This window comes from Cibotium barometz, chromosome 51, assembly GCF_041138505.1.
Source record: "Cibotium barometz isolate CiBa-2024 chromosome 51, ASM4113850v1, whole genome shotgun sequence".
NCBI lineage: Eukaryota > Viridiplantae > Streptophyta > Polypodiopsida > Cyatheales > Cibotiaceae > Cibotium > Cibotium barometz.
In genome coordinates, this window is record NC_141096.1 from 42,342,625 (window position 1) to 42,358,058 (window position 15,434).

General features: G+C 41.6%; 1 protein-coding gene across 3 annotated transcripts in view; it reads right to left on the bottom strand.

Moving 5' to 3' along the window:
• LOC147609652 (uncharacterized) overlaps nucleotides 1-10,274 on the bottom strand; it is a 33,380-nt gene extending 23,106 nt beyond the window's left edge. Inside the window, exons 1-2 of one of the 3 annotated variants that reach the window (XM_086787892.1) lie at nucleotides 9,810-10,274; nucleotides 9,433-9,566 (exon numbers count right to left, since the gene is read on the bottom strand). In XM_086787892.1, coding sequence (XP_086644018.1) covers nucleotides 9,433-9,566; nucleotides 9,810-9,972 — 297 coding nt within the window. In that variant the 5' untranslated portion in view covers nucleotides 9,973-10,274. Of the gene's footprint in view, nucleotides 1-9,432; nucleotides 9,633-9,809 lie in introns of all 3 variants that reach the window. The other 2 variants (XM_086787890.1, XM_086787891.1) reach the window with 2 other exon arrangements.
• Nucleotides 10,275-15,434: the final 5,160 nt, after the last annotated feature.

Here is a 15,434-nt window from a genome sequence, read left to right on the forward strand (position 1 = left end):
AGCTGATCCTATGGTGGATATGACCTTTGAGTCCATGGCTCGTGAAGTGGTTAAGAAGCCAAGGGAGTTGGGCACTCTCCTATCTCATCCGCAAGGGTGATCTCAAGGGTGGAGAGGATGGAGAGCTAGTATTCAAGAATTGTCATGTGCACAGTGGGTATCTACCGTGTGCTACACGCACACAAGACTAGCTTCGAGGTTTGGGGAAGCTTGGAGCTAGGTAGGCTGATTGGCGAGCTGAGTTAAGGATAGACTAACGGGCGGGGACCCAAGTATGGATGGGCGGGCGCCCAAGTGTGGACGCCCGATGACCAGCCAAGAGCCTATAAAAGGGTGGTAAGGTTAGTCATTAGTCATATAGAGTCTCGCGTGTCTTTGTGAGAGCTCTATGGTCAGGAGCTTGGATCTAGTGCAGACGTGCACTTGCTTCATGCAACCAAGGCCGGCAGCAGTCTCGAGGCCCGCAAGGGTAGCTTCGTGGCAGTATGGGACGTCACGAGGTAGATATTGGTCAGTACGTCCAACTAGTTAGCTCAGCTCGTGGCTCGGTGGGGACAGCCAAGACTTGTGGGCTTGCCCACGGCTGTCAAGGTTGGGAGGTGAGTCAGGCCTGCACCCCCGTCATGTTTGTTTGGTTTGTTTGCAGGTTTCGAGTCTTGTACCACGAGCATTCTACGAGGAGATCCTATGGGGATTTAACAGTGGTATCAGAGCAAGCCTCGTGAATGAGCAAGTCAGTAGGTAGAGAAAAAGAGGTCGAAGAAAAGGTATGAGTTCGAGAAGCTTGCTGTTTTTCTATTCATACTACTGTTTTTTCAATTTCAGCATGTTATTTTGCATCGTTGGAACCCATGTTAGGGATTATGGGTTGTTTGCTTTGCAAAGAAGAAGGCTAGATATGTTTTTAACTGTATAAAGAGTTTAAGAGAGAAAATAAGAAAAAGCGTATCGGTTGTATGTAAGAGAGAGAGAGAGAGAGAGAGAGAGAGAGAGAGAGAGAGAGGTATCGCTGGCTGTTCACTGGTTGGCACCTGAGTAGTTGCGCAGCCCACCTAAGTGAAGACACCAGCCGCTTGTGCTTGCATGCGTACGCAGGCGGCACTTCAGTCGGTGCACGCAGGCAAGATAGTACACGTAGGCAGGCAGGCAGACAGGATGGTGAACGTGGGCAGGAGGGACTTGCATACGGGTTGTATGTGCAGCTAGGCGCCAGGCGGCCAGGTACACGTGTAGGTACATGCACAGGCGGTTACGGCCATGTACACACACAGGCGCCAGCTGAGTGCAGGAGGCTAACCACGTGCGCAGGTGGTCCACGCAAGCAAGTGGGTGCTAATTCCAGGCAAGAGGCAGAGGAAAAAAAAAAGGCGAAAAGCAAACACCAGTGCCGGGTGGAGTTTTTTTTAGTTTTCAAAATTTTTTTAAAAAAAACACCACGCCATGCTTTGCTTTTCTTTGCCTTTTTTTTTTGAACCTTAGAAAGGGTTTAAAAAACCCACTTATTGCTTTGTAAGTGTTTTTTACCAATATATATATATATATATATATATATACCCCCCAAAAAAAAACACAAAAGCAAAAGCTATGTTAGCTTTTGGGGAAGCCTATATATCATAGTCACAAGGGAACGGGAACGTTTTGGGGAACGGATGACTGTTTGGAACGGGAACGAAAAGCTTGAATAAAAGGGAACGGAATCGGGAACGCCACATCATTGCATAAATGTGTTTATAAATTTACTTTATATATCTGTAAATGCTTTGGAAAGAGGCATAGTAAAGAAAAAACCTCAAACCATCTCAGTAGTGGCCATGATAATGCATAGATGTGTTCTACATGATACATAGTTCACTTATATTTCTTACATGGTCTGCGGTGCCATTTTGGAACGGGAACGGGAACGGCTATCTCTATGGAACGCGTTCCCCCGTTCCAAGAGCTTGGAACGGCGTTCCCTTGTGACTATGCTATATATTCCCCTTAAGCGGGCTTCTTGCCACACATCTCTCAAGCTCTCAAGCTCTCTAGCACTCTCCTTGTGCAGCAAGATAAATATTTTCTCTCCTCTTGCCCTCTTCAAGATGTCGACCCAAGAATCCGAGTTGGAGCCCATTCTCCAACGTGAAGACCTGCCGGCTACAGAAGCCACCAATGCCGATCTTTTCAACGATTTTGTTTCAAAATCAGATTTCCAAGAGTTTAAAGTTGCTCTATACGCTTCTTCCTCGGAATGTCAAGCACAAATCGCCGCGTAGATGCAGGCTTTACAGAACTCTATCTCTTTGTTGACCACTACCCTATCTACTCTTTTGGGTATGGATACCTTGGCATCTGCTTTAGGCCCCAATATTACTCCGGAACAGTTTGGGGGCGAGCAAAAGCAGCGTACCAAGGAGATAGTGGACACTTGGCTACATAAGTGGCAAGTCCATTTTCAGTTTCATCCATATGACGATGGAAAAAAGATCCAATTAGCAGCAAGTTTCCTCCCAGGCAAAGCTTTGCTTTGGTGGAAAGAACTCAACCCTAAACCAACGCCTTGGGCATAGTTCGAAGACGTCTTCAAGAAAGAATTCCTCAAGAAAGAGGATGACTATGATGTTGTTGCTCGGTTTACTACTTTGACCATGACCTCGCAGAACCTCACTTATGAGGTCTATCTCCAGAAATTTAGGGACTTGCAGATGAAAGCTACGAAGATGGATTCCACAACTCTTTTGGGTTTCTTCGTAGCCGGTTTACCCGACTCATACCGTTTACAGGTTAAAAACAACAAATGCAAAACTTTGGACGAGGCAATTCATTCCGCTTGTATCTATGATGATACAATCGTGTCTTCCAAGTCTAAACCCGTTACCGAGTAGGGAAACAAGCACAAAAGGAAGTTATCCGCACCGATACTAGCACGACAGAAGGAAAGTCTTCGGACCAACCTTCGAAGAATTCGACTTTGACCCCAACGAAGAAAAAACGTCTCCTTAAGACTTTGAAGCTCAAGAAGGAGGGACGTTGCTTCATCTGCGAAGAAAAAGGACATATGCGTAACAAGTGCCCGAAGCAAAAGGGTGCAAAGACCAACGTAGGACCCAAGCCAAAGGCAGCTAACCAGTTGTCTTTGACAGGTACGTCAGTTTTTACTGTACTTTCTCGCCCTCGTACATGTTCTGATTGTCTGTTCAACTCTTAAGTTTTTGGCTTGCATGATCTTCTCCGAGTTTATGGTGGAGAAGTGAATGGCCATAGAATCAACATTCTTCTAGACCCTGGGCAACTCACACAATTTTGTTAATTACAAAATTGTGCAGAAATTGGGTCTTGACACAACACCCAATGATCATACCTATGAGGTACACCTCCCTGCGGGTCGGCAAGTATGGGATCGAAAGGTGGAGACGCTACCAATCTGGATTCAGGACTACAAAGATACTCTGGAATGCTATATTATGCACCTAGAACATGTAGACTTGTTATTAGGGATTGAGTGGTCTAAGACTCTTCCAAGTCTAGATAGATTGGTCTAGTCATATTTTTTCTTTTGAACATACGAACACCCAGTATAGTATCTTTACATCCCTCTCAGGGATCTCTTGTAAATACAATTGATTTTGGTAATATAATGGATTCTTCTTTGTATACTGCTTTCCATTGTGTATTGATTCCACTTTCTTCATTTCTCATACCTTCTATGGATGTTAATGAATTAAGTGTATTTGAAAGCAAAGAATTACATAAGATACTTGATTCGTTTCAAGATGTATTTCCTAAGGAACTGCCATCGGGCTTACCACCTGAAAGGGAAGTAGATCATCATATTGACCTGATCCTTGGTGCTCACCCTGTTAGTAATCCACCTTACAGGATGAGCCAAGCTGAGGAAGATGAGTTGGCCAACCAACTCGAAGATTATTTGAGGATGGGCCATATCCGTCCAAGTAAATCACCTTGGGATGCACCTGTGTTGCTTAGGAGAAAGAAGGACAACACCTGGAGAATGTGTATAGATTACAAGAGATTGAACAAGTTGACAATTAAGAACCGTTATCCTCTCCCTAGATCAGACGACCTGATTGACCGGTTAGCCGGAGCGAAATATTTCACGAAGATAGATTTACGTACTGGCTATCACCAGATACGCATTCATGAAAGGCATGTCAAAAGAACCGCCTTTCGGACTAGGTATGGCCATTACGAGTTTCTCGTATTACCTTTTGGGTTAACCAATGCTCCAGGCACTTTCCAGCAAATGATGAACGATCTTTTTCGTGAACATTTGGAAAAATTTGTGGTTGTGTTCCTGGATGATATTTTGATATATAGTACTCTTGAGAATCACGTTAGACACCTCACAATTGTCTTAACTCTTTTAAGACAGAATCGACTATATGCTAAATTAAGTAAATGTGAGTTTTTCATGACAGACATTATTTACTTGGGACACAAGATCACTAGAGATGGATTGAGCATTGACTATGACCAAGTTCAGAAGGTTCTGGCCTGGCCTATACCGCGAAGAGTGAAACAACTTCGTTCTTTTCTCGGTTTTGTTGTTTTTCTTCGGAAATCCGTGCGGGAGTACTCTCAGCTCACACTACCGATGACCGACTTATTCGTGGACGTAAGTCAAATCAGCCTATCACTTGGAATAAGGATCTGGATATGGCCTTTAGACTTTTGAAAGATAAAGTCAAGGAAGCACCTATCTTAGCATTACCCGGCCTTATGTTCTTGAAACTGATGCCAGTGACTATGTCATCAGAGCTGCTCTATTTCAAGATAGTAGACTTGTTGTTTTTGAAAGTAAAAAGTTAGATGACACTCAATTTCGTTGGCCAACCCTTGAGAAGGATTCCACAACGCCCTTGATCTTCAAGGCATAATCATTTGCTGACATATTTTTCTTCTCCGCAGTATGAAGCTCATTCTTCAACTAATTTTTTGTTCCTTGGTGTTAGTTTTATACAGCTTCACCAAGGTGTCCCATGCTTGGAGCTTTATGCTGTGATTCACGCTCTCAAGGTTTGGAGACATTATTTATATGGCTTCAAGTTTGTGGTATTGAGTGTTTATCAGTCAATCAAGTATGTGTGTGATGCGGATGATTTGAGAGGAAGGAAAGCTTGATGGACTGAATTAATGCAAGATTTTGATTTTGAGATTCGTTATAGAAAAGGGTCCATGAATAGTGTCGTAGATGCGCTTAGTCGAATTAGAGAGGTGAATCCTTTGTCGTTCACCAAGATTTCTACTGATTTATTTCAGTCATTGAGAGGGCTTTGCAGGACTGATAGTTATTTTGGTCCATTTTGGCAGAAGATCCAGGACGGGAGCTCATTGATTGACCAAGACTCAATGATTGAGCAGCCTACCATTCAGGCTGCAGGAGGTCAGTGGATGATTCGGAATGGTTTACTATTCCGTAATGACAAAATTTGTGTACCACAGATCCCGGACATTAGGTCTAAGATTCTTAAGGAGTGTCACGACGCCCCTTCTGCTGGACACCCTGGGATACACAGGACATTATCGTTAGTAAAACACACTTTTTATTGGCCAAAGATGAAAGGGTATGTAGAAGATTATGTTCTCAAGTGTCAAGTTTCTTAAGCAAATAAAGCTGAACGCTTTAGACAGGCTGGGTTGTTGCATCCTTTGCGAATCCCAAGTAATAAATGGAAAAGTATTTTCATGGATTTTATTACCGGATTACCAAGAACACATCAAGGCCACAATTCTATTTGGGTTGTGGTAGATTGCTTGACAAAAATGGCTAGATTTTTACTGACCCGGAAGACCATTACAGCTACGCAATTAGCAAGACAGTTTATCGAGCAATTGTTTAGACTGTACGGGTTACCGTAGGACATAGTCAGTGATAGGGACTCTAAGTTTACAAGTGATTTTTGGAAACTTGTTTTTGAGAAGTTGGAAACAACTTTGAATTTGAGTTCCTCAGATCATCCTCAATCTGATGGCCAGACTGAAAGAGTGAATAAGATTTTGGAGGATATGCTTCGAGCATATGTATCCAAAAGGCAAAGTTCATGGGAGGATTATCTTCCTATGTTAGAATTTGCATATAACAGTACTAAGCATACGAGTACAGGTTTTAGTCCTTTCATGCTTATGTATGGTTTTCAACCTAGATCACCTGTTACAGTGGGATTCTCAGGACTTCAGCATGATGCAGTACGTAATTTTTACAAGATATGCAAGAAATGTTTCAAGTTGCGAAGGAATATTAGAAGTGCTCAAGACCGAGACATATTTTATTCTAATAGACATCGTTCACCTAGAGAGTTCTCTGACGGAACGATGGTGTATTTACGAGTTCCAAAAGATTCCGAGACTTTACGGACAGGTCGATCTCCGAAATTATCCCCTAGATACTGTGGATCATTTCATATTACACGACGGATTGGTTCAGTCGCATCTGAATTGGATTTGCCTTCTCGTGTGAAAGTTCATCCTATATTTCATGTCAGTAGACTTAAGAAAGTACTGGGTGGAACAGACCAGTTAGTTACTCCTCAAGAAATCATAGATGTCAAGGACATGACATTTGTTCCACATGAACCTGAAAAGATTCTTGGATTTCATGAAAGAAGATTGCGTAATACGCTTATCACGGAATACAAGATCAAGTGGAAGGATCGTGTTGAGGAGGACGCTACATGGGAGACATTGACTACTCTTCAGAGAGATTATCCTAGCTTTTTAGTGAGCTCAGGAGTGAGCGTTTAGAGGAAGGGGAGTATGTTATGTGCACAGTGGGTATCTACCGTGTGCTACACGCACACAAGACTAGCTTCGAGGTTTCGGGAAGCTTGGAGCTACGTAGGCTGATTGGCGAGCTGAGTTAGGGATAGACTCGGGCGGGCACCCAAGTATGGACGGGCGGGTGCCCAAGTGTGGACGCCCGATGACCGGCCAAGAGCCTATAAAAGGGTGGCCAAGGTTAGTCATTAGTCATATAGTCTCGCGTGTCTGTGTGAGAGCTCCATGGTCAGGAGCCTGGATCTAGTGCAGACGTGCACCTGCTTCATGCAGAAAAGGTCGGCAGCATAGTCTCGAGGCCCACAAGGGTAGTTTCGACGTCACGAGGTAGAGATTGGTCGATACGTCCAACTAGTCAGCTCAACTCGTGGCTCGGTGGGGACAGCCAAGACTTGTGGACTTGCCCACAGCTGTCAAGGTTGGGAAGTGAGTCAGGCCTGCACCCCCATCATGTTTGTTTGGTTTGTTTGCAGGTTTCGAGTCTTGTACCAGGAGCGTTCTACGAGGAGATCCTATGGGGATTTGACAAGAATCCACCTCGTTTGAAGCAGGGGACCCAGCATCTCAACGGTTAAGGTCTTTTATACACAAGGAAGAGGTATCAGCCACTTCTCGCCATGCATCTACTCCTCATGGGACAGGAGGCAACAAGTATGTGAATGTTGGATCTAGTGGGTGACATGATGGCCTTGTGGATTCAAAGAAGGTATATCATGGAGAGAGTGGTTGGCATGCAAGCCGAAAGACTTTGCCCATTGAGTTGTCTCGTGTGGTGAGACATTGCATCATTTGAGGAGGTCACATGCAACGGGGCCACAAGTTCATAATGCACATGCCACTGTGCCTCTTGAAACATCTTTGATTGCCCATGAAGCCCATGCAGAGAGGGCTGCCCCGTTGGATAAGGGGAAGAGAAAAAGAGAAGAACATGTGCCACATCCCAAGAAGCTCAAGGAGTTCAAGGTAGGGGACAAGTCCGTGAAATTTGATGCCTTTCATGGAGAGTATGATGCCTCTAAGGTGCTAGCTTTTGTGGCACAATTTGACATTGCTTTTAGTGATGAGGACTTCACCGAGAAGTCCAAAATTCATCATGCAAGCATGTTCTTGAAGGGGACAGCTGCCCATTGGTGGATCACTGAAAAGACCACCAAAGATCCCATTTGCACTTGGAAAGAGTTTAAGGACAGATTTTATGTCCAATTTTTGCCTCCTAATGCGGAGCAAACTCTCAGCCATACAATAACAACGGAATCCATGTCCCTGCTAGCTGTGCTCCTATGTCACCCTTCAGCAACTCATAGCATTTGCTCTTGCTATGGAGCCATTGGTACTTAAAATTAAGCAAGATCAGGGAGGTTCCAAGGGCAAAGAGAGAGCTATCCCAAACCTGCAAAAAGGTGGACAGCGACCTAAAAAGAGAACAAATTTGGCTTGACCCCTGAGCAAAGGGAGCAATATGCCAAAGAGGGGAAATGCTTTTCTTGTGGTAGTAAAGAGCACATGTTTAAAAATTACACTAAATTAAACAAAATTTGCTATATTTCGCCAAACCCGTCAGTTTGAAGGGCAAGGGTGCCCATCAAAAATCAAGCCTTCATGCACCACTCAATTCTAACCTCTCTTACATTGACTTTCTTTTTTGCAAGAAAATGAACTTCTGTCAAGTTATAAAATGACCAAATGCGATCACTTCATGGCATTTCCACTAGATTGGTTACAACTTGACTTGGCTCCACAGCCTCCGCTATTGCGTATATTACCAACTTCCTTTAAAAGCACTCTTCTCCCACATTAGTGTCCTTAAACCTCAATATAAAAAGGCTTTTGCCTCTTGCTTAATCCCATTTATGTTTAAAAAAATGTATCCCCTTTAGAGTTCACTGCAAGTCTGCATCTTATGGAAAATTTTGAGAAACTTGTCAAATGTTATGACCATCCGACCTGCCTTTCTAATGGATCAGGTAACTTGCACTATCTGGCTTCTTGAATCTAAACCTCATGGTTTCAATCAAGTTCCATAAAGTTCCACCACCTTGATGTCCTTTGGTCAACTTTCATATTGGTTCCATTACAAAGCAAACACGTTCTACCTCAGAGATCAAAGATTCTCCATTTTGCAGCATAATCACGAGGAATAGGGATAGTCATGAGCAATAGGCAAGCTCCCATTTACATGACCTAGAAAGCCCTATCAAGGATAACTCATAGAGTTTTCTGCTATATCTAAGTATGAAACGCCTTTTCTGCTATATCTAAGTATGAAACGCCCTCTGCTGCATTCAGTGGAGGCCCAGTCTGAACTATCACAGTTCTCGTTTAGAAGATTCTCTAAAATCTTGCAAGCAGATGACTAAAGAGGTTTCCCCCTTTTCTTTTGACTGTCATGCATGTGTGCAGAAACGACCATGGACACCACATCTATCTGCATACACCCTGCTATCCCTAGGGCACACCCTCCCAACTCTCTTCTATTGTGCTTCAATAACAGATCTGGTCAACTTTTCTTTCTCCTTCTGTTAAGGGCACAGTGAGGTTCCTGAAACATTCACCTTTCAGCCTTGCTTTGTAGCATTCAGTAAAGAAAATAATTACCACACATCACTATTGCAAGCTTGTTAGAATTCGCACGAGAGAGAGAGAGAGAGAGAGAGAGACCTGTCTCTTGTCACAAAGCTCGGCAAGTGGAAAAAGCTCGGATTCAAACTCCTTGGAAACATGCGACGTTAAACTGGCCAAGGCAATCTTGTTGGTGGAATTGAATTCGTGTTCAGTGGTCGCCTTTTTGCACCCTACTGGAAACCGGCACTCGTTCAGGTGTTTGGAAAAACTCAACTGCTTATAGAGTACCCAACAATCTGACAATTGAATGCAGTTCTCAATCAAACTGCTAGAAACATATGCTAGATGAAGCCAGTGCTTTTGCAGAAGCATCAACTTATGTAGATGATTAATTGTAACCTGTTATAAGCCAGTATTCTGATGCGATACACATAAATGAAAAGCATGTGATCAAGCTATTGCGGCATACGTACAGAGGGTGGGAATGCGATCGATGATGCCCAGGACTACAAGCCTGTCGCCGGGCTGCACCACTTGTTTGAAAGCATAAACGAGGGCAGTCCAATCGAGCCTTTTGTGACCAGCCCTCGCTACAACCAGCACCTTGTTGGAGTGAGGTATATCGGTCGCCGCCATACAGAAGAGGGCCTTCTATGGGTTCAATGCCTTGGAATCTTGAAACGAAAGCTTCTCTCTCTCTCTCTCTCTCTCTCTCTCATACACACATGAAAACCTCTGTGTATCTACTCTCTCTCTCTTTCATAACCTCTGTGTATATTTCTCTACTACGTGCATGTTTAATCTCCATCTGTCGTGGATACTGTACTATGTAAATTTTAAAAGAACGGAATGAGCGGCACTGAGAGCGGCCCTTTCTCAGTGCGCGTAGTGCAAGAGCGGAAGCGGTCGCGACGAAGGTGATCGTATATATTTTCATTTTCGTTCGGAACGGGAACCTCTACGAAGGTGCCTTCGTTGACGTTTAATTAAATCCACGAAAGGTTTTTTTCAGTAATGCACGTGGTCGTCCACGTGGTCTTCTGGAAGGATTTGGGCGGCAGCCGGCTAGTCGCCATGCATGTATATCCAACGTCCAAGAAGCATGCAGGCTTAGGGTATACAAAAACTGGTTGAAATGTTTGTTTTGCCTTGAATTTTAGTGGCAGCTTCCAAATAGGGGCCTGCAATGAGTAAAAAAAGGAAAATCCATTAATTAATGAAAGTGACTTTTAATAAGGTTGAGAAATGGATTGGTCCGACTAAGGTTGATAAATGAAAAAACAAGGACGTTTCAAGTTTAGATTGCAGGTTGAAGGGGCGGCTCTCCATATCTCTCTCGCTCGCTCGCTTGCTGCGGGTAGATATTCAGTCTATTATTTCCAACGGTTGCAACTGCTGAATAATGTGCGAGATGGCTCGCAGGGGGCGGTTGCATTAAGCCTTGCTGAATCTTGTTATGGCCAGGCGCAGGGGCAGAGGTCCTACTGCGGAGGCGGTGGTGAAGAAGAAGGCCGCGAAGGCTGTGGCGAAGAAGAAGGCCAGTGGTGGCAGCCCGGCGGTGAGGTTTGCGGATTTCTGCGAGGAAAATCCCACCTTCATGGTATTAAACTTCCTCTCCCACCTTCTCCTCCGCCTTCGTCAAGCTCTCCCTCTTCAACGTCCTCACCGGCTCTCCCAAGGCCAAATCCTCCATAACTGCTAAATGTAGACAGAAATCGCACCTGTGTTTTCAATTTTGGCCCCACGCGGTCACAGGCTGAGCGTAATATACAGGCGCTCGGAGGCTGCTCCTTAATTTGCAGTCAACAGCGGAAGAGGAGTGATTGATTTACTCTAGGCTTGGCAAACAAGCGATCAATTTTGCAGTCACCAAGAGGAGCCATGGATTGGTAGTTGAATGACGACCTTTTGATGATATTTTCGCTAAAAAGTTGAATATCCTCACACCACCTAATTAGTCGTTTTTTATTTTTTACTCATTGTAGGGCTCTATTGATGGGTGATATACGTAGGGTGCTGGTGGCCGATGTGGATTATGCATGGGATTATAGTGCCTAGCCGAATGTTAATCAGAAAAGCGGGCTGGCAGTCCCTCCTGCAAATCAAACAAGAAGAAGACACTCTCTGTTGCAAGACTAGCTATGCTCCCCCCTCATAAAATCGCTAACCCTTAAGGTCCAAGGCCTGATACGCAGGAAGTTTCTTGAGAGGAGGCGCATCTTATTGACCCAGATTGAATTTGCATGTAATACTACCTAGGTTGCCGGATTCTGATATTTAATGTTTGCTCACGATGGGGCTGCTAGAGAGTTTGTGGAGGTGACACCAAGTATGAAAATTCTAACTCCATAGGAATTTTCTTTGGTATATTTAAAAAATATCTGTGGTGACAAAATTTTGATCGGCCTTGTCTCTGTGGAGCTATGATTTTTTCCGAATAGGTGAGTGAATAGGTGAGTGATTAGACTTAAAGTGGCTTTAAACGCAAAGAAGCATGCTTCTTTGCGTTGAATATTCTAAGAATTTAAGTTACAAAATTGATGATGACGTGTATAATTTTCCTCAAGGGAAGGCTTCTCCTCCCTTTTACCTCGTTGGCGAAAATCTTCTTTCCTTACGGACAAGTTTTTACATGCAAGGATTACACATGGGATAAATAATGTGGATTGGACTTACCATCTCTTTTGGGATCTTCAAAGCTCCTACCATGTTAATGATGCATTTGACTGAGGTCCCACCGAAGATAGACCTACACAAGGCCATGAATTTTGGTTTGAAAATTTGTTAAGAAGCAATTTGCAAGATTCTTTTTTAAGTTAAAGCAAATGTAAAAAGGAAGATAACAACTTAAAGTTTTTTTTTAAAATTCTTGTTAAATTGGGAGTAGGAGTGGATAATTGTTGGCAGATACCTATCAAGTTACTAGGCATACTATTGAATTGGGGATAGACTTGGACAGGTATATTGGCACCCATCCATTTGTTAACCCCTCCACTAGGTGTGTGGTGGAAAAGGTGCATAGACATTTGGTATTTTTTGGTAATACTGTACTTTTTGAAAATACCAACTAATTAAATCTTTTCATCTTTTCTAAGTGTGGCAAGTTTCTTTTTCTATGTGGTCATTTATTAGGGTAAAAAATAAGAGCTTATTATCATGGTATAAATATAGATGGGTTGGTGAATACATTTTTTTGAGGTATATGAAAGTATATAGATGTTGGGTGATTTTTTTTTCTGCTACAACTGTTCATGCAAAAAGTGTATCACTTTTGGGAGGACCTTATCAAATAGCAACTAGGCTAAAAATAACCCTTACTTTTCCCTTGTCCGTTATATTCCCTATGGTATTAAAAATAAGCGATAAAAATTTACCCCTATTTTTTTGTTGACTGTATTTGCTATGGTGTTAAAAGATCCATGTCATATAGTCTAGGAGGGTAGTATTTTTAGTACTTGTATGTTAATGCCTCTCAAAAAGCACCACGTCATATAGTCTAGGAGGGTAGTATTTTTTAGTACTTGTATGTTAATGCCTCTCAAAAAGCACCACGTCGTTTTTTCTACTACACTAAGTACAACACACTAAGTACAACATGCATGCAACAGGACAAGAAACAAATGTACATATTCTTTTCCATTTTCTTGTTTAAGGAAAAAATATGCGATGAACTAGCATTGATCACTCAAGGCATGGGGTGAAAACATGGGTGTACTAGAGCACCATCCCCATGAGCAAGAAGAAGGGCAAGATTGCCATGAAAGCTTGTAATTTGGATTAGTATGAGGTAATTATGATTAGCAGTTCACATTGGCCTATATACCATGGCCCCCTTTTCACACATACTTATCAATGTCCATCCTACTTGGCCTTTGGCCCATAAGCCTATGTCCCTCACTTACACTTGGCTCCTTGGCCCAATACAACTTATGCTTGGCCCTTGGCCTCATGTGTCCATACTTATGTGCCCACCGCTTCATTACAAAAAATAATTATAAAAACTCAAGAGTACATTATACTTGAGACCTATACTTGAGGTGCACACAAAACCCTTCTTTGCTGGACCTATACATTTTAGAATATCCTTTAGTGTATTCCACTTAGAGTTTGAAAAGTAGGAAGTCAACTAATAAAGATATTAGTTATGGGCCTACTTAACTAAATTTAATATTTTAGGTTTCATGATATCTCCAACCTAGATTATCTCTCCCACAAAAAATAAAAATACAATCTATCAACATTGGCTCGTCCAACCTTGCAATTGGGCACATGATCACTTTGTCTCTTTTAATAGTGGTGCTGTTGGCAAAAGACAATTTCATGTATTTTATATATGGTCTTGAAACAAACCCTTCTAAAGATTTTTTTATCAACATATAGATATAGGAGAAATATAGATCCTAGCTTTTTTCTAAAGCTCTCTGGATATTGATGATGTGTATTAATTGTACTAATAGTTGTTCTTACATTTTTAACTATTACTTTAAAAGAACATGAATCAATTTGATGATCCCATGCACATTGAACATACTTTCATATGCCTATAAACCATACTCTTCCTCAATTATGACACTTTTAAAAAAAAATCTTCACCTCAAAGTCAAGCTAGTAAAATTTTATTAAATTTTATAGAGTTTTGATTATTAAATTCTACATTCTTTACATTTTATATTTTTATTAATAACATGAATTCTGGCCAAATGTTTTAACATGTATAGACATTTGCTAATCACATAGTAGTTTCATGGTTTTTTGTTATCATCTACTTCTTGTTTTTTAAAGAATACGTAAATATTCCTTTGAGCCATTCTTGTGGCTCAAGCTATGTTAATGAATCGTTCATGTGACTTTTATAGAGCATGTGCCTAACCCATGCCATCAATTGTTATGGATGCACATGCATTGACTTCAATGGTATCATCCTACACATAAGCCGCTATCACTAATTCAATCTTATGTGAAAGCTATGCTTTCACCATGTTGATTGTCCTTATGATTCAAAGTAATGAGCATATGTATAACCTACACACACAAGCCACTTTCACTAATTCAATCTTATTTGAAAGCTATGCTTTCACCATGTTGATTGTCCTTTTATGACTCAATGCAATGAGCATATGTATAACAAGTTTCATTAATTCATTATATTCATAAACTTTATCACACATTATTATCCTCTTTATTATTGTTTGCATAGCTACTTGGCGTTGAAGTTTCAAAAAATAAATTTTTATTTTCTTTTAATCTTGTACCATTATTATGATTAGATCAGATAGGGAAAAGCTAAAACTTCAATAATTCTACATTTTTGCTTTCTCTATCGATTTGGTTCCTAGTAGCACCCGCCTTGTTTTTAAAATCTTGTCTCCATATGATGTGGTGTTGGGGCAGTGATCTAGAGGAAGAAATGCATGCATATTCTTTCATTATATCATTTATGAAACTAGGGAAGGCCATATGCTAAGAGAAAACACAAATTCTTCCCATATTTTTTGGAGGATGCTCTATCTATTTTATTACTCAAGGCTCAATAGAAAGCTAGGTATAAGCTCACTTAACGTTATATATAAAGAGATTATGAAACCATCACGACCTACATGGGAATAATGTTTGCATTAAATACAAAGAGCAAATTCAAGTCAAAAAATTAAAAAATGAAGGTCTGTTGTTTTTTTCAAAACACTTCCCTATTATAGATCTTCTTTCTTAACACTTATTTAAAATAGATCTTCTTTGGGAATCTCAATAAGAAAACTTTTTTAATCTTGAATTTTTTAAGAAAACCCCTTTAACCTATTTCTATTTCTTTCTCTTTGTATATTTTTCCCTCGGCCAATGTATTGAGGGTTGACTCCCTTTCCTTTTGTAATGTGTATATGTCCTTGTCCTTCTTAGTGAGGAGGGACTAGTTTGCAAGGAGCTAGAAGGAAAGTTTGTCAAGCTTGGCCGCATGCTATAAGTTCACTTCTGATTGATCCCTTTCCATGTCCTTGCGCAAGGCATCCCATGACCCCACAAGCTTATATTTTTCATCCTCTAGCTGCTTGATGTGCTATTGTAAGATTGTCTTTTTGCTACACAATCTCTACAAGCCTTTG